At 35.2% G+C, this 21,594-nt stretch overlaps 1 protein-coding gene across 1 annotated transcript in view; it reads right to left on the bottom strand.

Annotated features, from left to right (window-relative positions):
• Nucleotides 1-21,210, bottom strand: part of LOC120625387 (helicostatins) — a 63,311-nt gene extending 42,101 nt beyond the window's left edge. The window contains exon 1 of the mRNA XM_039892427.1: nucleotides 21,166-21,210. Coding sequence (XP_039748361.1) covers nucleotides 21,166-21,197 — 32 coding nt within the window. The 5' untranslated portion in view covers nucleotides 21,198-21,210. The remainder of the gene's footprint in view (nucleotides 1-21,165) is intronic.
• Between the last annotated feature and the right edge of the window lie 384 nt (nucleotides 21,211-21,594).

The following is a 21,594-nucleotide window of genomic DNA, read 5'->3' as shown; positions in this document are numbered from 1 at the left end:
CCCTAATAAATAACATACCCAAGAGATCCACGAGGAAATAAATTAAGACGTTTGTAACTAAAATCTCTCATAAGCGTAAAATTCACCTTAAGCTGTGAATATATTTAATATTTATGTTACCTAAATATGAGTATATAGAGTAGAGATAAAAGTTTTTTAGTTAGTGTGAAAAGTGATTATAAACTTATCTCATGTATCTCAGAATAAGATGGGCTTAAGATGTTGTCCACGACGCCAACCAAGTGTGGATTGATGGACTTCTAACTCTTTTGATAACTTTATGGAATACTCATTTACATCATGGTAGCCACGATGTTTTCCTTCACCGTTAAAGCAAGTTATATAATAATAATAATAATAAATAAATATACTACGACAATACACACATCGCCATCTAGCCCCAAAGTAAGCCTAGCTTGTTTTATGGGTACTGAGATGTCTGATGAATATTTTTATGAATAATATACATAAATACTTATAATATACAGATAAACACACAGACACTGAAAAACATTCATGTTCATCACACAAACATTTTCCAGTTGTGGGAATCGAACCCACGGCCTTGGACTCAGAAAGCAGGGTCGCAGCCCACTGCGCCAGTCGGCCGTCAATTAAAAATAAGTACAAGAGGTACAAGGGCAGCAGTTAGAAAATTTACCACTACTCGGTTTCTACGGTACGATGGTTTAAATATAACTGTCATACTTCCTAACAGGCTAGCCAAATACAATGTTTGACTGCATCATCACTCACCATCAGGCGAGACTGCAGTCAAGGGCTAACTTGCACAGTTCAACACAAAAAATGCGACTAAAAACAAAGTGCACCGCCCAGCTGACGTGAGGTAGGCGGATGGCATTAAAATGGCGTACAAAATTTTTGAAATATATTTATCAGATTTCAGAAGCCATTGATGGGGGTTATGATTTATAGAAGCAAAAATAATTTCTTATTTGAGGCACGTCTATATAAATAAAAATTAAAATATTAAGTACCACGAGGCTTTCATTTTCGGCATTCGGAATAAGTTATTATTGTAAGCCCATCCATCTTTGTAGCTTTTGTTGTTCCTATTGAAAATAGACTGAATATTAAATCGTTTTGAGTTGCTTTGTTCGATTTGGTCATTGAAACCCTAAAAGGTTCTGTTATTGTCAATTGTTAAAGGAATTGAATTGAGTAGCTCTCAGACATAGTTGAAGCACTTAACTCGACAGAAGGTCCGAGGTTTGATTTCCGGTGGTATCGATTTAGAAAATATATTTGAATGTTATATAACGAATAGGAATTTATTTATATTAAACTAGCTGTTGTCATTTCGCGTTTGTTTTTATTTTTGTTTTTAAAGCTTATTTTTAAGTTTTGCTAACTACGGCCTTAACCCCTTTTCACTGTGGGAAGAGATCCGTGCCCTGTAGTGGGCCGGCAATGGGTTGATATAATGCATACGGTACTCACATATGCACCTCAGACAAACTTTACGACGATACATACGGTACTCACATATACACCTCAGACAAACTTTACGACGATACATACGGTACTCACATATACACCTCAGACAAACTTTACGACGATACATACGGTACTCACATATACACCTCAGACAAACTTTACGACGATACATACGGTACTCACATATACACCTCAGACAAACTTAACGACGGTACAGACGGTACATACGGTACTCACATATACACCTCAGACAAACTTTACGACGGTAAATTGCCTCTTTTCATAAAACATTACTCTGTAAAAAGTCAACACATTTCTCTTGACAAGCTTTTCATTCACGTAGCTTGAGAGTGTTACCTACCTACCGTTAAGTACCTCACATTAAGTATACAAATATATTAAAATACAGCCTTTTAGTGATCAGTAGTGCGAGCAAGTTAATGCAAAACACGTATGGTAAACGAGCGAAAAGAAATCACAAATGTTGACCTTTCCATAGAAGAAGAAGAATATGCTTGCTTTATGTGCTTATATGCTTGCCTCGTGTAGACACTGAACCAATGTTTTGAAAATAAATATAATTAAAAAAAAGAATAAACCATTTTCCCGTGCCTCGAGTGGAGCCGTCGTTCCTGGTGGTCATCACTAACTTGTGATAATAGTCGTTAAAGCCCACCAGCCCGCATTGGGGCAGCGTGGTGGGTCTATGCTCTAAAACAGTCTCTCCTATGAGAGAAGATACCTGTGCCCAGCAGTTGGACGTTAATTAGGTGCGGATGATGATGTTACGATTCTTCTTTTAAGAAGCAACGGATAAAGCCACGTGATTTTTTGCACGTAGTTCTGTGTAAGATACTTCTTCGACTTTTTCCCGGTAAAAGAAGCCTTGTAAAGTCGCGTGAAAAAGTTAGTAGGTACATTTGTACTGTATTTTTATTTGATTCTTTGATAAATATACCCAAAGATATATAAGAATTAGCCTTATTTTTCTTAATATCTTAGGTATTAGAGCAAAGGGAAAAGAATGTCTCGAGACACCTCAGCGGTAGCTTAGTAAATTAAAGTTGATGCGTGTTTGTTTTACTGCACCACGTCCTACTAATAATTATTAAGCTGAATTTGCACTGGAGATCTGCTAGGACTTCTTGAAGTAAAACTTCTTTAGAATTAATGTGTGTAACGATAAAACGAAAATACGTCACGATTAAGACACATACACACACATATATTGGACCTAGGTGGTTATATATATCCAGAGTGAGCTACCGAGCTCACATGCGATTTTACTAGCCTGCTCATCATAGACGCGGCACGTTAGCGGAAAACCGCGTGAAAAATCATCCACACGAGCAAACAAAGCCATTGCTGACGCTTCTTTAACACCGCCCTCAGCAAGTTGTAAAAACCGTGATAAACGCGGACAAAAACGCGGGCATCATGCTAAGTATTACTGGTGGTAAGGCATCTTAAAGTTAATCCCTGCCCATTTTGACACACACGTACCATGCGTCACAGAGGATATCAGACGGCCATTATTGCGTAGAAGCTTTCGGCCGTGGGACGGCGTTAATTTCGTAGTATTAGTTAAACAACTCTACACCTGCCTCGTTGGTCTCGGTCTCACAAAAATTTTGGGTTTTGTGTGTTTTACCATGTATCAGTCCGGAGTTAGGAAATTAGCGATGTCCACGCCCGTGCCTGGGAGAGCATGTTGAGACCATTAAATAAATAAATATACTACGACAATACACACATCGCCATCTAGCCCCAAAGTAAGCGTAGCTTGTGTTATGGGTACTGAGATAGCTGATGAATATTTTTTTATGAATAAAATACACATAAATACTTATAATATACAGATAAACACCCAGACACTGAAAAACATTCATGTTCATCAAACAAACATTTTCCAGTTGTGGGAATCGAACCCACGACCTTGGACTCAGAAAGCAGGGTTGCTGCCCACTGCGGCCGTCAAATTTAAAATTTAATTAAGAACATGCAGAATCCAGCCATTATTGTATGCAGTACATTGAAAGACACATTTTTTTTACCATTTTCCCACTTCATGGTGAACGCTTAGTACATTAGAGTTAAAATCATTACTGTCAACTGTTAAATGATATGAAGTGACTAACCGTTTGTTCGTTAGTCGTTTACACGGTTTCTATATTCTTAATTCTGTGGTTAAGCCATCAGTCCTGATAGTGATCATTTACTTTTTATAATGGTCGTTAAATCCGATGATCTGCATTGGATGGCGTGGTGGGCTGATGATCTAAAATCCTATGTCCTTTTATAATGCTACAGAGAATATACAAACCGAAATAATACTGCACATGTTTTAGAGGTACATTATTTACTGTATCTCAGACTTTTCTGTGAAGCCGAAACACTAATAGTTTCTGAGTGAAGCACTGCTTCAGTTTTTACTGAAAAAAATCATGTACAGCCCTAACATCACATCGGTCAGATATACTTGACCGATTTCTAAACCGAACCTATGACCTCTTAATCAATGCTAACTCATTTAAATTTGCTGAAAACAAAACTAAAGGTAATAAGCATGTCACCATAATAGTCAGTAAACTTTTAATCCTTGCTAACAGTTAATACATAGCAAGTGGTAGTGAAATATTTTTTATTTCACAATGTTTCTTCAACATAAATAACTTCCCTGTACCTATTTCCTGATAAAAAATAGGATATAAATCAGAAATGAAACGATCATGACCTACAAACTATCTGTACACTGAAACGGATGCAATAACTTCTGTAGCAGAGTTTCCTACCTCGATTTCCGCTACCTCCCGTTTGCTTTAACAGTCTATTATTCACAGTTTTCTATTATGACCTTGACTTTAGATATCTATGAATAAAACATTTTATCATCGATCTAGATTTGAGAAGTGGTGATAGCTTAGTAGTAGAGCTTCGGTCTCCCGTTCGGAGGCCCGAGTTCGAGCCCCGGCATGCAACTCTAACTTTTCAGAGCTTTGTGCATTTTAATCATTAACGCCCGTTTTCAGTAACGAGGAAAAAGGCAAAGCCTAAATATCTTAGGAAACTCCTAGGCAAGGTTGCTTGGAAGCATCCGGCTCCGCTTTCATCTCTCACAAAATAGAAAAATGAATGTTAAAATGTAAAATGTAATTAGTTGATGTTGGAAAAGAGCAACTGCTGAGTTTCTTGCCGCATACTTCTCGGTAGAATCTGCCTTCCGAACCGGTGGTGGAGTCACTACAAACAGACAGACTTGACGTTTCAAAAGTGCTTATGTTAAGTTTTTTCTATAGACATCGCCTAAATCCCTAGGCATTTTATTTACACGATGCCTAGCGTTAGTAAAAACGGGCAATAAGCTATTACTTGCTTTGCTGAAGAAAAATATGAGGAAACCTGCATGCCTGAGAGTTCACCATAACGTTTTCAAAGGCGTGTGAAGTATACCAATGTGCAGTCGGCAGCGACCCTGTTCGTTCATCACACAAACATTTTCCGGTTGGGGGATGGAACCCACGGCCTTCGACTCAGAAAGCAGGGTCGCTGCCCACTGCGCCAATCGACCGTCAAAATGAATGAAAATTATATGAAGGATGGCGTTTTATATTTAAATGTATCTAATTGTAAAAAAAAACCTATTTAAATTTGATTTACAATATTATTTAGACAATAAGTAATTAATATAGATTATTTAAATAGTAACAACAATAATTAAGTAACTTATTTATATAAGCTTGAATATAAATTGTATGCTTGTTTCCTCTTTGGTATATATGCCGAGAAAAAATAAAATAAAAAGAAGAAAAAGATGGGCCAGTTATGGATTCAGACGCGAACGCTCAACACACTTGGAATGGATATAATTTTACAAGTGCTAAGTTTTAAGCGAAGAGTGATACTTAAAATAATAAGGAAATAAAAGTTGCGGAAATATTAAGAAAGTTATTTTGAACTATCAGTTATAAGCTAACACTAGGTATCCATGGCCTGTCATAATAATTTATGTCAGTAAGCTCTATATAAATGTTACCTAAATAACATTATAAACAAAAAACAAACTAATAAACTAATAACAAAATATTATGTCAAAAATATATATCTGTGACAATTTAAAGACATTAAGCAAAAAAAAAGCATAGTGACATGAAAAACTATAAACTTATGCTTTAATCCTTATCAAGAAGAATTATCTGCTTATTTTGTATATAATAGAACTTAAAAGATTTCATAAGCTGTCTATTGGATAGAATCAGGCGTTACTTTCCGGAAATCCATAATATTATGAAAATTAAGCTTAATTTGCTACACTCCGCGAAAAGCAGGAGAATCTGTGTGGTGTTATTTATAATTTCTTCAATCTTTATACTCCATACCAAACAGATCTGTATTTTCACAAGCTCTATGTCAATTCAAAGTCAAATGTTTCATAATCAAAAGTAGGTGCCTATTGCGTGGGAGTTCAGATATAGGAGCATTTATTGGGGGCCATCACTTAAATTCGAGCATTCTTTTAACCTTTACCGTCCCCGCAGATCAGATTAACTTCTTTTTGGCATAAAGCTCTTTTATTCTAGGTTATTTTTGAAATACGGCGAAATATGGCTTCCACATCTTGATTGTGTTATGGTATTAAAAGGAAAAGGGTTTTTTACTTAGTTGCTTTGGTGATCTTAGATAAATTCCACGAAATTGAAGTATTACGTCAATCTTCTGAGCTTTGCTTGTTTATAAAAGATTAGGTATTGAAAGACACTTTATTTTTATTTTTATTCCACTACAAGTTAGCCCCTGCTTGCAATCTCACCTGGTTGTAAGTGATGATGCAGTCTATGTTGCTAGCGGGCTAACCTATTAGGGAGTCATACAACTTATCGTGGCACGTCTTTGGTAACTAGCCGCGGCCAAAGCTTCCCACTAGGCAAAACTTACGTTACTTATGTTGATTATTTTTAAATGTTGGATCGAAGCCTATGATGACTTCGTGGCACAGCGGTTAGCGCTGTAGTTTAAAGTAGGAGTTCCCGGGTTTGAGCCCTGTAGGAGCCTACATTTGTAGGAGGCTTCGGCCGAGGTTAGACACCACCCTCAACGACGTGCCGCTAAGCGATTTAGCGTTCCGGTACGATTACGCACGGAAACCGATTATGGTTGTGGGTGTAATATAGCTTACACAGGTTAGCCCGTTACCATCTTAGACTTAAAGCTTCCCTCGATTACAACTTTTAACCGTGATAGGGAACTATTTGAGAGATCGGTATAGAAAGAACATGACCTTTTCCATAGGATAGGCGACATACTCGTACATACGAAATTTACAGTTACAAAGCTCAAATACAACTTTTTCTCTCTGGAACTACTTAAGTAATCGGGACAAAAGGTAGCCCATGTTCTTTTCCATGAGAAAGGCTGTATGCATGGTAGAGTCACTGCAAACAGACAGACGACGTTTCAAAAGTGCTAATATTACGTCTACTTAAAATAAATGAATTTTGATTTGAGTTGCATGCCAAATTTCATCCAAATCCGTTCAGCCATTTTTGCATGATTCAGTAACAAACATCCACTTTTTCACAAGTAGGATATTAGTAGGATTATAAGGAGTAACTTTGCCGAAACATAACTACATACTTGCACGAGTCAAATTAAAATTCTCGTTTTGGGAGTCGGTTCAAAACATTAAAATCGTAGACATCGGGACACGAAACTGTTTATCATTTTTCCTCTTTGTAACAGTATTATGTTCATATTTATTTGTTTTCTAAATGAAATCCCGCTTATATACACAACCATGTAATACTCGTATATTATACATCAAATATAGCTGACTGTTTTTATTAACTTAAATAATAATATCATTGAATCTTATCCGCAGTTTCTTAAAGGCAGATTAAATAGAGCGGCTTACTCGTTTTGTTTGATCCGGACCGTTTATTTGAAAAGATGATTCGAAATCTAATTAATCGTATGTTCACACATTGAAGGTTGATCAGGTATTAGAAACGACTATCTTCGTTATACCATATGGTGTGATAATTCCAATGTTTACTTTAAAATCAATTTAACTTACTTATCTGATTGGACAGGTAGTCTAATATATGTTCTGGCAGTCAATTATAGAAATCATTTACATCAACGAAAATAGTAACGTCGTCTTTATACTTCAATAAAGTATAACTCGAGATTCGGACTTCACAAGAGTCAGCATTGGTTAAGAAAGTTAGACCTGTCTTTACGTAGTATTCGGATGATTTAATACTTAAACGTACATTTGTGTAATTCATCATCATATGAACCCATTACCAGCCCACTACAGGGCACGGGTCTCCTCCCACAATGAGAAGGGGTTAAGGCCGTAGTCCACCACGCTGGCCCAGTGCGGCTTGGTGGACTCCACACACCTTTGAGAACATTATCGAGAACTCTCAGGTATGCAGGTATCCTCACAATGTTTTCCTTCTCCGTCGAAGCAAGTATTTTAATTACAAAAAACGCAAAAACTTAGGAAACCTTAAGGTGTTTCCGAGTACCTGTGCGTACTGGGATTCGAACTCGGCCTCTCGAATGTAAAGTCGGGCTCCTACCCACTGGGCTATCACAGCTACCTTTTAAATGTGCAAATCCTACCGGCACTCTTACATGACTAAAGAAAAAGTTTTTTTTTTGAAGACACACTTTTTTATTAACGCTCTTCCTTTATTATTGTGAGGGTAACGGTTACTATAAAGGACTTATTAGAAACACATATAGCTTAACCGGGAATTAATCGCCAGATTCGCTAATTTAATAAATAATCAGCATTTCTGAAATTGGCGGTAAAATATCTTACTGTAGGTTATTTGATCTCGTGTTTCGCTACGATTGATGTATTATTTTAGGTTAAGTTAGTTTAGTAATGATGTTTATAGGCCGAAAGATGTTGATTTTCTTATTGCGATTTATGTAAACAGAAACTTTTGTTGTTTTTTCTTTTAAAAATAATTGATGTAAATGAGGTTTTAAATGCTCCTTTTTATAGTTTTTTTTAATTTCAATATGTGCTGAAAACTATTAAAAAAAAAAAGAAGATAAAATTAAAAAAAAATCTAAATTCAAAATGTATTTATGTCAAGTAGGCCTACTATATAAGAACTTGAAACGGCAACTATGTCTGTTTGTAGTGACTCTACCATCGGTTCGGAAAGCAGATTCTATTGAGAAGGGCCAGCAAGAAACTCAGTAGTTACTCTTTTCCAACATCAACATTTACAATCATTTTTCTATCTTGCGGGAGATGAGAGCGAAGCTGGCTGCTTCCAATCTACCTTGTCATTAAGAAAACCATCAAATGTATAGTATCCTCGCTGTATTAGACGTATCTATATACCCTTCTAATCATCAATTTTATGCAGATTAAACATAAAATGTCCAATCACAAAAAATAAAGGTAAAAAAGTTCTTTCCTTTAGGTTTAAAGGTCAAAAGAAACAGTTTCACGTAATGATAACTTAAAATTAACATAAAGAAGTGGTAATATATTATCTAGTTAGTTTGATAGAAAAAAAAACAAACACAAAGATACAAAAGGAGCCACGTTTATAAAAATGTATACAACAACAAAACAAACATTTGCTTTTTTACCTTATTATTAAATGATTTAAAAGATTTCTCGCAAAACATCTCTTTGGGTAGACTATTGTATAGTAGTGCTCCCTGAACCTGTATAGTTTTACTGCCATACTTAGTTCCAGTCTTTAGTAAGAAAAATAAAAATATTAATTTAATAAATTGTTGAAGCGGTAATTGCTTTGTACTGGGCCGGCAATGGCTTGATGTGAATAAATTTATACTCGCTAACAGCCATAGCATTGGATATTTAGTTTTTTTACCACTAAGTTTATGTTAGCCCATCACTACAATCTCACCGGATGGTAGTATAAGATGGTAGCGGGCTAACCTATACAAGAACCAAATAATCTGTTCTTTAATTTAGAAGTTTCAAAAACTAAACGGTTTTGCTATGAGAGGCTTATAAAATGTTCCGAGTTCTTGTAGCTAAAGGAGTAAAAGTAAGTCATCTATCATCTAGATGGCGTAGACAATAAGTCTTCCTTGCGATCGATGACTAAGTAGTGCAATAAGCCTAACTAAGCCCAACTAAGCTTTAGATCAATGAACAGACTTTATGGCTTCAAACTTAGCTTCCTAGAGACTTCCCTTTTAAATTTAAAGTCTAGGGCCTATTATTTTTTTGTGTTGCCTTTATGATGATGATAAAGAATACGATGGGGCTGCCAGCAGTGCACTTCATACATGTACAAAAGCGCTGCATACCCTAACATTTTTAAAAAACTGGCAACAAATGAGGGTTATGCCATTTTACTTCTTTATGCTTACCCTTGTCCAAAATCCTGTGCACGCCACTGGCTGCTAGATGAAGTTCAGTTACAAGTGAGCTTGTAAACATCGCTTTAATGGGTCGATTATTGGTTTGAACGCAAGCGAAAGCGCAGACTAAAGCCCCCCTTATCTATCCTTAAGCAAACAACAAGAAATAATTAAGCGTACTGCTTTATCTGAGATTATGTTATAATTAAATTTCCTCAGAATACTTGTGGAAATGTACTTTACCCCACCACCAAAGCGAGCTAACCGCAGAATTTGAAATTACGCATGGCATTATTTTAACGTGTCTAATGCCTGACTCTATCCGCGAGGGGTTTATGAATTCTCAGCTCAAAATTAGCCTACTACGCACATATATGTTAACACTATACGTGTATGTGTGTGTATTATGTATATATATAAATATATATATTTATTATTTTATTTAATTATTTATTTTTTTATTTAGTGTGTAAATCTATGTAATTATATGTATACAATTGCGATTTGCCGTTACTCATTGCCTTATTCCATTAGTTAAGGTAGCCTGAATGAGATCACTTTTAGTGATAAGGCCGCCTTTTGCACATGATTATGTTAAAGTACGTGTTCCTGTGTGTGTTCCCTATATTGTGCAAGTAAGTTGTTCAAATAAATATAAAATGTCACTTCCACTTTTATCCCTTACGGTTGTTTCTTAAAATCTCACACGTATCTGCTCACACTGTAATGGATAAACAACCAAATAACGACCAAAACTTTAAGCCTTTCAATGTCAAACTGTCGGCGGTAGGACTCTTCCACTGTCCTGAATAGAGTAATTTTGAAAAGAACCATAAAAATAAAAAAAAACAAAATTCATGTAGGCCTAATAGGTATAAGCACTTTTGAAACGTCATGTCTGTCTGTTTGTAGTGACTCTACCACTTAGCAAGGGTAGCAATTGCTTTTAGAAAAATATCCTTATTAATATATTATGCCACACATAACAATTTGAAACACCATAAGTGCCAATAAGGTTACATCTGGTTCGACTAAATACATAACAAAAACGCCAGGATTACGCTTGTCATTTGAGGCACAACCTTGTAAAAAATGTTTGCCAAAAATTGAAAAGTGAGTTTTATTTGTGAGCTTGCAACATTCTGCAGATGTGAAGTGAGAAGTCGTTTGGGCGTTTTTACTGTTTTTAGACACGATACACAGCATGCAACAATGGCTGAATGAGGGTTCTGTACATTCTTAATTCTGTGATAAAAGCCCTGATTTTCAGCTGGAACCGAAACTTCTATCGAGTTTTAATGGGATATTTTCTAATGAGTTTTTTGTACGCACGCACCATCACTGTTCTCATCATCATCCTACCATTTAGATGCCAGATAATTTCTGATGCATGTTCGATCATATTTGGGGTTGTTCAAGGGAATACGGAAATTTCTCAAAGCCCACTATGCTTCCACCACCACAAATACCACCGGCGTTTAGCACCAAGTCGCTGTCACAAAGCCGTTTGGCTGAGTCGGCGAGTCAGTGGGCTTGGTGTGTATACTCCTTTAGATTTTAATATGTGATCGAGAGCCTAAATAATTTACAGCAACCTACACTCAAAGTGGGCTAACCACAGAATTTGAAATTCCGCGCGGCATTACGTTCATATTTGGGTTAAAAAGCTGTTATATCACATGCCAGCGTTTTCGTAATAAGCACACAATTTACATGTGGGCGCATTATTTACTTTGTTAAAGTGGGTGGAAACGATTATTGAATGAACGAATACGCTGCCTTTACTATAATAGAACTAGTACAAATAAAAAAGGGGTTATTCTTAGACTTCTCGCTTTATTGGCATTATTTTTGCTGACAAGATTTGATTTCCTCAAAAAAGTATTATAGATAACTTGTCATTTTTAAAAACAAAAAACTGACAAAAATGTTGATTGAACATTTTTGACAGTTTTTTGTTTTTAAAAATTAATTATAGACGTAGAGATAAGGAGAACCGTCTTTTATGAGAGATAAGTGTCCAGCTCTGAGTAGCAAATTACAACTTAAAACCCCAACAAAATGCTCTAGAGTAGCAAGAGAGATGAAATTACGAATTTATCCGTTACAACAAAGCGAAGTGTGATGAGTTCAAATAAGTAACATTTAAGATTATGGAGGGCGCACAGAATTAAGAACATTCAGAAACCGTGCACACGACTAATATTGAAACATCAAAAAACTACTCCATTGAGCAGTTGATAGTAAAATGTAAACGTAACGTATGTGTACGTAAACTTTTACTGTTTACTATAAAATGGGAAAATGGAAAAGTTTGTGAGCTAGCAACATTCCGCGGGTGTGAAGTGAGACGTGCGCGGGGCGTTTTCACTGTTTTCGTTGACGGACACATTTTAATACACTCATTCATACTTACCTCTTACAAATAAAATGATTCACGTAAAATGAAAACGGCTAACTAGAAAACCGCAGCAAACGTCTTAACATCTAATGTAATATAACTATCAAACTGCAATTTTTTAAAAATTTAGCCGTTATACGTTTCCGTCTAAGGGACAGAACCCTTCAAATTTTATCATCCGAATTTACTAAGTAAACAATTCGACATCAGCTGCGTTACAAACGACACAAAATAATTGGTGTGAAAAGCCACGATGCTGTTTTAAATCCCGCATGTAAAACTGCAAACTTAAAAAAAAGTTTGCATGAGTTTACGAGTTTACTGCGGGGTTGAAAAACGCACGTTTGCAGCCCAAAATTTCCTGACAATGAATATTCAGGTGGCAGGGCAAAATTGAATTAATGTTGCAAGAATAAAGCATAAGCAGTTTTCAACAATGATTTGCGATTTATTTATTACTAGCTGTTAACCGCGTTAGTTATCCGCGGTTTCTAAAAATCCCGTGGGAACCGTTTGTTTTCTGGGAATAAAAGTTAGCCTATTTTACTCTCCATCTCTTCAACTAACTCTATGCCAAAAATTAAGTATTCTGATCTGCTATCACCATACGTCAAAACATCTTATTTATCTTTTTTTGACTCGGTTAATATAATGATGCAGTCTTAGATGTTGGTACGATGTCGCCTAGATAGGGTTATTTCCTAATCTAGGCGACATCGTACCGGAACGATCGAATGCTTTGTGGCACGTTTTTGTCAATAGGGTGTTAACTAGCCACGGCCGAACAAAATTTTTGAATATAAATTAATAGTTAATAAATTAATATTTTTGCAAACTTTGAAATTCTCTGTAAGTCCGCTGTTAAATCCGGCTTATATTTTGTATTACGGGATAATAAAGCTAAATTTAATGTGTAATATTAAATCTCTAAGAATATATTAAAAACATTTCATAAGGAAACGGATATCCAGTTTTAGGCGTAAAGCAGACCAACCAACCGCTTAACCTATGAACCCGTTAAAGACACAAGTTTGAATTCAAATTCAAATTTTAAAATGTTTTATTCATGTAGACCTTATCACAGGCACTTATGAAGCGTTGATACGTTTAACTTGTTACCACTTATATTAGGTGATGGTGATAACTGCATTCTTTAACCTAAAACTAAAGCGCCCTGGTCTAAGAAGAGCTCTCAAAAAACTTAGCCAGATTTTTTTATTACGTGTTGGTACTAATAATAAAGCTGAAGAGTTTGTTTTTGTTTTGTTCCAAGATTTTTATCTCTGGCACTACCAGGAAGATTCATTTTTTTTGCACAATTCCTGAAAAATATTATAAGCTTTTTAGCTTTTTGGAACTACACCGCTTCTTTGTCCCATACATATTTTCACACAATGTGAAAAAAACGTATGAAACTATGTATGGGAAAATGATCATGTTTTACGCAGACGAAGTGAAATGATAACCCGAAAGTTGCAAATCTCTTAGTGGAATAAATATTCTAGTGTAAAGATTTTTTAGTTCCATTCATTTTGCCTTGCAATACAATTTTATTACAATTAAAATAGCCCTATTAACTTTACAATCAACCTACTTCAGCGACTTATATTGGAAATAATTGCTCATAATAGTCGATCGTCTACTCTTAACCTAACAAGGTGTTGAACGATCTCACATCTCAAGTTAATAATGGGAAAATCACATACAAATATCACGGGCACTTTCCGATTCCATGGAGCACAGTATTAAGTAATTTAAACCTTTGTGACACGTATTCCACCGTGGGTGTCTTTGATTAAAAGGAGACTCGGCTCCTGTACACTACAACGGAAATAGGATTTAAAAAAAACTGTCTACCTTATGGTATGTAGGTACTACTTATGGCAACAGGAGTAATTGCTTTTAAATAGCGTTGCATTTTAACAAGCTTTTGTTTAGTGTCTATGCCGGTGTCTATCTAATGTCTAAAATAATTTTAACTGACAATATCAGAGGATCATTAAAGAACACCTGGCTAGGTTTACTATGGGCTTAGGACAGGGCGCATTAGGTACTCTCGTAGCTTTAGTATTTAGTTTACGTATATAGTTATCACCAGTGGCAATGTGCATGAAAGTGGCATCTATGGGTCTATTTGAATAAAGAAATTTCTGACGTTGACTTTGTCTATAACCGCCAATAATATATAAGAATATAAAGAGAATTATATTTTAATTGCTTAAATTAAAAACGCACATAACTCCGTAAAGTAAGAGGTGCGTGGCGGGAATCGAAATCGGTGCTATGTTTGATCGGTTTAGTCCAGCAGTGGACTATTATAGGCTATTGATGACCCAAGACTCCGAGTTCAACCACGCCAACCTGATTTTGGAGCAGCGAGGTGGGTCTACATTCTCAATCTTCTTATTGACCTAACCAATGACGCATTCATTGGTTAGTTTAATAAGGGCTTAATAGGAGTTAGGTTCACTAAGGATAATACCAGTTTTATTAATATAAAAAGTAAAAGTATAATGTACAACGTAAAAAAGTATTCTTGGATAACGACTACGTTTAAATAATGATTAAAATGTTTAAAATTAGTAGCTGAGTAGAAAACTATTATCATAATATTTTCTAGTAAAGAAAGACTGCACATTTATCTATGTCTAAACCGGATTATCCCATTTACCGTCTTAATATCTTCCTACAAACGCTTTTAATAAAAATATGCATGGAGAGGAAATTAAAAGGTTAATATTTCCTATTTCATGCAATTAGTATACCTAATGTTACCTTCAAAAGTCGATAATATTTAATTCAAATAGGCATTTTTTTAAATTATATGTAGACTTTTTCTATCTAATTGACGTAATTATAATTATTACACCTATTTGAAGAAGATGTTTAGTTAGGTTTCACGTAATATCACAACCAGGTTCTTCTTCTTTTTCTTTTGATTTATGGCTTTTCGTAGTGCCAAACAGCACAATGTACTTTGCCAGTGTCAAGTAGCTACAACCAGGTTAACTAAGGTGAGTCATTTTATAACTAGAAGCAAACGTCAAAATTTGACAGATGTTTGACTCCAAAGTTACTTTTTTGTCAACCTCCTTGGCGCAGTGGTGAGCGCTATGGACTTACGTGTAAGTGTATCCCGGGTGCGATCCTCGGAAGATTAAAGGGTATGGGTTCAAGATAACTGGACATAAGGGGTATAAATCCCTAACAGGTTAGACAACTACCATCATAAACTGCACCATCGCTTACCACCAGGTGGGATTGCAGTGAAGGGCAAGCTTATATACAACGAATAATATGATTCCTAAGGTAATTTTGGACTTACCAATGCATAAGTTTAAAGAATGTGTTAAAACACATTTATTACAGCGTGGTTATTATACAATTGATGAATTTCTTAATGACAAGGTTGCTTGGAAGCATCCGGCTCCGCTTTCATCTCTCACAAGATAGAAAAATAAATTTTGAAATGTAAAATATAAATTGTTAATGTTGGAAAAGAGCAACTGCTGAGTTTCTTGCCGGCTTCTTCTCGGTAGAATCTGCCTTCCGAACCGGTGGTAGAGTCACTACACACAGACAGACTTGACGTTTCAAAAGTGCTTATATTAGGCCTACTTGAAATAAATGAATTTTGAATTTTGAATTTGTTTTGAAAATGAAGTAAACTAGTGCCATAGTTTTTATTGAAAGAAATCAGATACAGCCATAACATGTAAAATAAATATCATTAGACTCCTGTCACCTTATTAGGTACGCAACGCGTAGCGTTGGTGCTATGCGCGTGTCGGTCTTTTATCTTCAATAGGGTTGTCATAAGTAAACAATAAATTTTAAGTTCGTTTCTATGGAAATATAAATATGCTTCTTTTGATTTTATATTTCTACAGGGTTATTCCTTGTGAGATATACTTATGCAACCTTCAACATTATTTCGTAATTTGGTTAAACGTTGTATAGCTAACAAAAACAAATTAGCAAATTGATAAATTATTCTAGTTAATTATACGTCCATATAATTCACAGTCCTATCAGGTATCTAAGGTACAATTATTATTGCGTCTATACTGTTCGAGTTTTAACATAAATACCTACGTACGTGTGAGACAATGCACTAAAAACGTGGCAAGCTCTACGACGAACCTTTCAGCATTGAGAAATGAGTTTTAATTAGATAAAGTTGACTTGTTTCTGCAACGTGTGCGGTGCGACAGGTATTGTTAATCCATACTTATTTCATAGAGTAAGGATAGTCAAATAGTGAGTGTTGATGAGTTTTAAGCAGTTTTAAATATAACTCGCGATAACGTCGAAGGAAAAATTTTTGAGGATACCTGCCTGCATGCTTGAGCCTCATAATATTCTATAAGGCATATTTGCATTATAAGCAATTAAATAAATAAATATAACTTGCTTTAAGGGTGATGGAAAATATCGTGAGAAAACCTGCATTCGTGAGGGTTTCAAAGGCCAGCGGAGCAAGGATTACGACGTAAACCCTTTTCATTTTGATAAAAGACGTTCATTGTGTGTAGATAATTATGATCAAGGATAGTCGCAGTTGGATAGTGCGGTCGACTACGGCCTAAACATAGCACTGGTTTCTACTCAGAGTAAAGGGGGTTTAGGCTGTAGTCCACCACGCTGGCCAAGTGCGGATTGGTGGAATTCAAGTAACTTTGAAAACATTATCCAACATTACGGCCGAGTGGCGCAGTGGGCAGCGACCCTGATTTCTGAGTCCAAGGTCGTGGGTTCGATTCCCACAACTGGAAATTTTTTGTGTGATGAGCACGAATGCTTTTCAGTGTCTGGGTATTTATCTGTATATTATAAGTATTTATGTATATTATTAATAAAAATATTCATCAGTCATCTCATTACCCATAACACAAGCTCAGCTTACTTTGGGGCTAGATGGCGATGTATGTATTGTCGTAGTATATTTATTTATTTATTTATTATCGAGAACTCCCACGCATGCAGGTATTTTCACGATGCTTCCTTTTACCGAAAAGTACTTCCCTTAATAATCCTGTGAAAAGCGTTCGTTTTCTTGGGATTAAAAGCTGTGTTTCTGTACGTCTTTTCAACAAACTCCAAGCTAAAAAACCAAATTAAGTCATTGCTAAGTTAGGGCATGGACAAAAAAACACCTCTTTTTGACGACCTCCCTGGTTCAAGGGTGGAAAATTATATTTTCAGAATTTTCTCTGGTCTTGTCTAGTGGAAGGCTTCGGCCGTGGCTAGTTAACCCTACCCACAAAGACGTGCCGCTAAGCGATTTAGCGTCCCGGTGCGATTTCGCGTAGAAACCGATTAGAGGTATCACTACCTTACTCCCTAACAGGTTAGCCCGCTACCACCTTCCGTGGCGTGCATAGAGTCCAGTTTGAGTTATAAATACTTAAGGGTAGGGCTTTTTATAACTCTTACAATGCCTATCTTTAGGTATTTTATAACTCATACTGGAGATTTTCTTCATTTTATATCATCTGCATACCCTGTGCATACCCTCTATGCACGCCACTGACCACCTTAGACTGCATCATCACTTACCACCAGGTGAGAGTGCAACCTAAATTGTAGTGGAAAACACATTTTCGCATATATAATAAGTAACGATTTGAATTTTTGTGTAGAAAAACTACATCCTTATCAATACGTAATGTTTACGTAACTAAATGAGGTGCTACGCTGCTACGGGCGTCGGTGTAGCGCTGATCGGAAGCCATTAGTATGAGCGGTTAAACAATTTTGTATCGAAATTTATAAATTTAATTAATATTTTCCGGTTATATATTGGATAGAAGCAGGCATTACTCTGCGGAATTCGATGATATATTATGAAAATTAAGCTTTATTTGCTATACTCCGCGAAAAGTAGTAGAATCTGTAGTGTTATTAAGTAACAATTATTTATTAAACATCTCCTGAAGATGCTCCGGTTTCGGAGCGAAACGTGCTTAGAGGGTAAATTGCCGATGATCTGTTTGGTGTGGAGTATAAAGATTGTAGAAATTATGAATTACACCATACAGATTCTCCTGCTATTCGCGGAGTATAGCAAATTAAGCTTAATTTTCATAAGTTTTCCGCTTAGTTAAAAACCTTCTACCGCACATCGCCACGCTGGCATGTCTTGTATAATACTAATTGGTTTAGGTTATATTTTAATTTGGTTTTTCTTTCATATTGATTCTAACATTTTTTTTGTCAATTGTGTGTGTGTGGCAGTGGGCAGCGACCGTGCTTTCTGCGGAAGCCCAAGACTGCTTGTTCAATTTGTGTGATGAATATGAATGTATTTTTCAGTGTCTTTGTGTTTATGTTTTTATAACTATATTTATGTATATTATTCATAAAATTTATTTCATTATATCATCAGTAATCTTAGTACTCATAACAAAAGCTAAGCTTACTGTGGGGTTAAATTGCTATATATATCGTGGTATATTTATATATTTTTTTCCAATAAACATATTAAAAAGACAATTAACCAATCAATCTAACAGTGTGCCTTTTTGTTTGATACCTTTTTAGGCTCAACTGCTGCACCGATTTTTGGAACAGATTAAGCTCACATTTCGGAATAGGATACTTTTTGTCCGGGGAAAATAAAGGATTCCTACGGCATTCATAATAACTTTTCTTTTTTAGTATGTTACCATATTGGGGTCCACCTTTACATAATTTAGTACTGACCAAGATAGTATCTTGGACGGATAAAGAGTAAGTCTTAGAAATATCAAAAAATATTAGCGATATGACGAAGCGGTGATTTCGGGAGGCCGAGTTCGAATCCACACGCATCACTAACTTCTCTAAGTTACGTGCGTTTTATGCAATTAAAATATCAATTGCTTCAACGATGAATTAAACCATCGTCAGGAAACCTGTATGCCTGAGAGTTCTCTATATTTTCTTAAAGGCGTGTGGAGTCCAGTCCAGTGCCCTGGACCAGCTAGGTAGACTACGGCCTAAACCCTTCTCGTTGTGGAAAGTGATCCTTGCCCAGCAGTGAATGAAATGAGCCCACTACAAAATACTTTGCATGCGAAAACTGGTAAAGTCAAATATGGAGCATCGATTTATTCTAAATAAATCTTTTTATAAATAATTATTCTGTTGAAATTTAAGTAGTTATGTTTTTGAATAGAAAACATTGTTGTGGCAGAAAATAGAAAATACTGTTTTGAGAATTTAAATTTTTGGAAGGGTTCTTATAAATAGAATTCCGGATTATCTACAGAACTTGGCACCCGTGTAGGTCTCAATTATTTTGTCGGTGAAGCCGACAACTACCCATACTTCTTCTTAATATGGAAATTTGCTTTCAATTTTTACATAAATCATGCTTTTGATAGGATACAATATACACAAATGCAGCCGTAGGCATAGTAAGTAAAATTATTATGGAAAATGATTTCAATTTGTTTGCTGTTTTTTTTGTTACCTATTTTCGGCTAAAACCGATCCATTCCAATTCTCAAGATAGATATAGGATACTTTTTTATAGCAACAGGGTATTGTTTTCCAGGGCTTCAAAATACTGTTACGTGGTACTTCACAAATCAGACAAAAACGCGGATAAAGTTACGGGCAACAGCTATTTTAATAATAATGTGTTAAACAAAATTTGAATTAATAATTTATACAATAAATACTATTATCGTAAAAGGATATTGAAATACCGTTTTTAATCAGTGATTTTGTACCAAAACACGTAGGTGGAGTAGCTGTCACAAAATCTGTTTTTAAAATTCTAAGAATGAACTAGTCCATGTAAGTTTAATATGGTAACTACTACTAATATAATAAGCAAGAAGTTTCGCGTAATTTGTTTTTTTTGTCTTTAATGTATTCTGATAAGTTCTGAGGTTATCTGCATTAATTGAGCTTAAGAAGAAAAAAATGATCAAGTAAAGAAACGCTTAATATTTATAAAACGTCATCATATTATTTGGAGGATATAATTATTATGATCTTTTGTTTTATTAATTCAACTATCTATTTATTATTTTATGAAGGGCAGTTTCGCATATATTTATTTGAGACGAAGCAATTTTGACAATATACTTTATCAATGTAGGTAAACTTTACAATACTTATTATATATTATACCTATACTTTGTTAATGTAGGTAAACTTTACTAATACAAATAAATAAAAAATGTAAATTATCTAAAAAGATAATTGTGAATCTTGTTTTTGGTTTCTACCTATTTTTTGTATTAATATAACTTTTAAAATGGATATATGGATGGATGGACCAGGTAACTGTTCGCAAACATTAGTTTATATACTAAAGTACCTAGTCTTGGCATGTTTGAGAAAGAAAAAGATATATTTAATTAAACATCCGAAGTTCAGACGTACGCAGTTTCACGTTTATTTCGTAGCAAACTGTAAAGTGTTCTTTGTGAGCGAAAATCACGTAATATCTATTATTATGAAAAAGTTTATGTAAGTGTGAAAGCTTTTATTAGGTAAACTACTACCTAAACACCACACTAAATATCACGTCATAAACTAATATATTGACAGACGTAAATAATTTATCTTAGTACATTTAAAGTTCTTTAAATGTGTTATAAAAGTTCGATTAACACTATGAACGAACGGAATAAATCTCAATTTTTCCGTAAAGAATATTGGCGTTTCTTTGCTTTTCTTTACAATGTTTTCGAATATTTCTGTTAGCGGTAAATAAAGTACTTCATAAAGATATTTTTAAATTTACTAGTTAATAAAATATTATATTTAAGAAAAAGAAAATTTGAGAAAATATTATAGTCAACTTACATGGTACCGTAGTAATTTTTTTAAACCTTAATATTTCTATGAAAAGACATACAACCGCACCAATTTTTTAAAGAATCTAAAAGAACAGCTTTCATTTCTTTAAGTACGTGGAAGATGAGAAAAGTTCGACTTACGTGCTTTCGTAGCGATGTCTTTGACGTGGCATACGACTGTATCGCGCGCGCGTTACGGACTGCGTATCGCCGCGTTTACGCCGCGCTTATAAAGGCCGCCCTGTGTGGGCGGGGTTGGTCACTTGTTGACTGCAAGGGCTCTACATACCCATGCTATCCTAGTACCATGCTAGTATTAAAAAACTGTCTTCCGGGTAGAAAAGCCTAAAGAAAAGTTTATAAACGATAAAAATTTTGCTTTGTTAGTAAAATTAACTCTTACATCATAGCTAATTAATTATTATTAAACGACTTTGTGAGGTGGAGCTAACAAAAAAAATATAGCCGTACAATTTTGATGTGGCCTTTATTTCAGACCTAGGCGCGTTTAGAAGCCTCGTAGCTTTAGATTTAAGTTAAAATGTGTTAACATAAGTTAGTTATGACTTA

Source organism: Pararge aegeria, chromosome 7 (genome assembly GCF_905163445.1).
Source record: "Pararge aegeria chromosome 7, ilParAegt1.1, whole genome shotgun sequence".
Taxonomy (NCBI): domain Eukaryota; kingdom Metazoa; phylum Arthropoda; class Insecta; order Lepidoptera; family Nymphalidae; genus Pararge; species Pararge aegeria.
The sequence above is the reverse complement of the archived record's forward strand: the minus strand, read 5'-3'. Positions and strand labels throughout refer to the sequence as shown.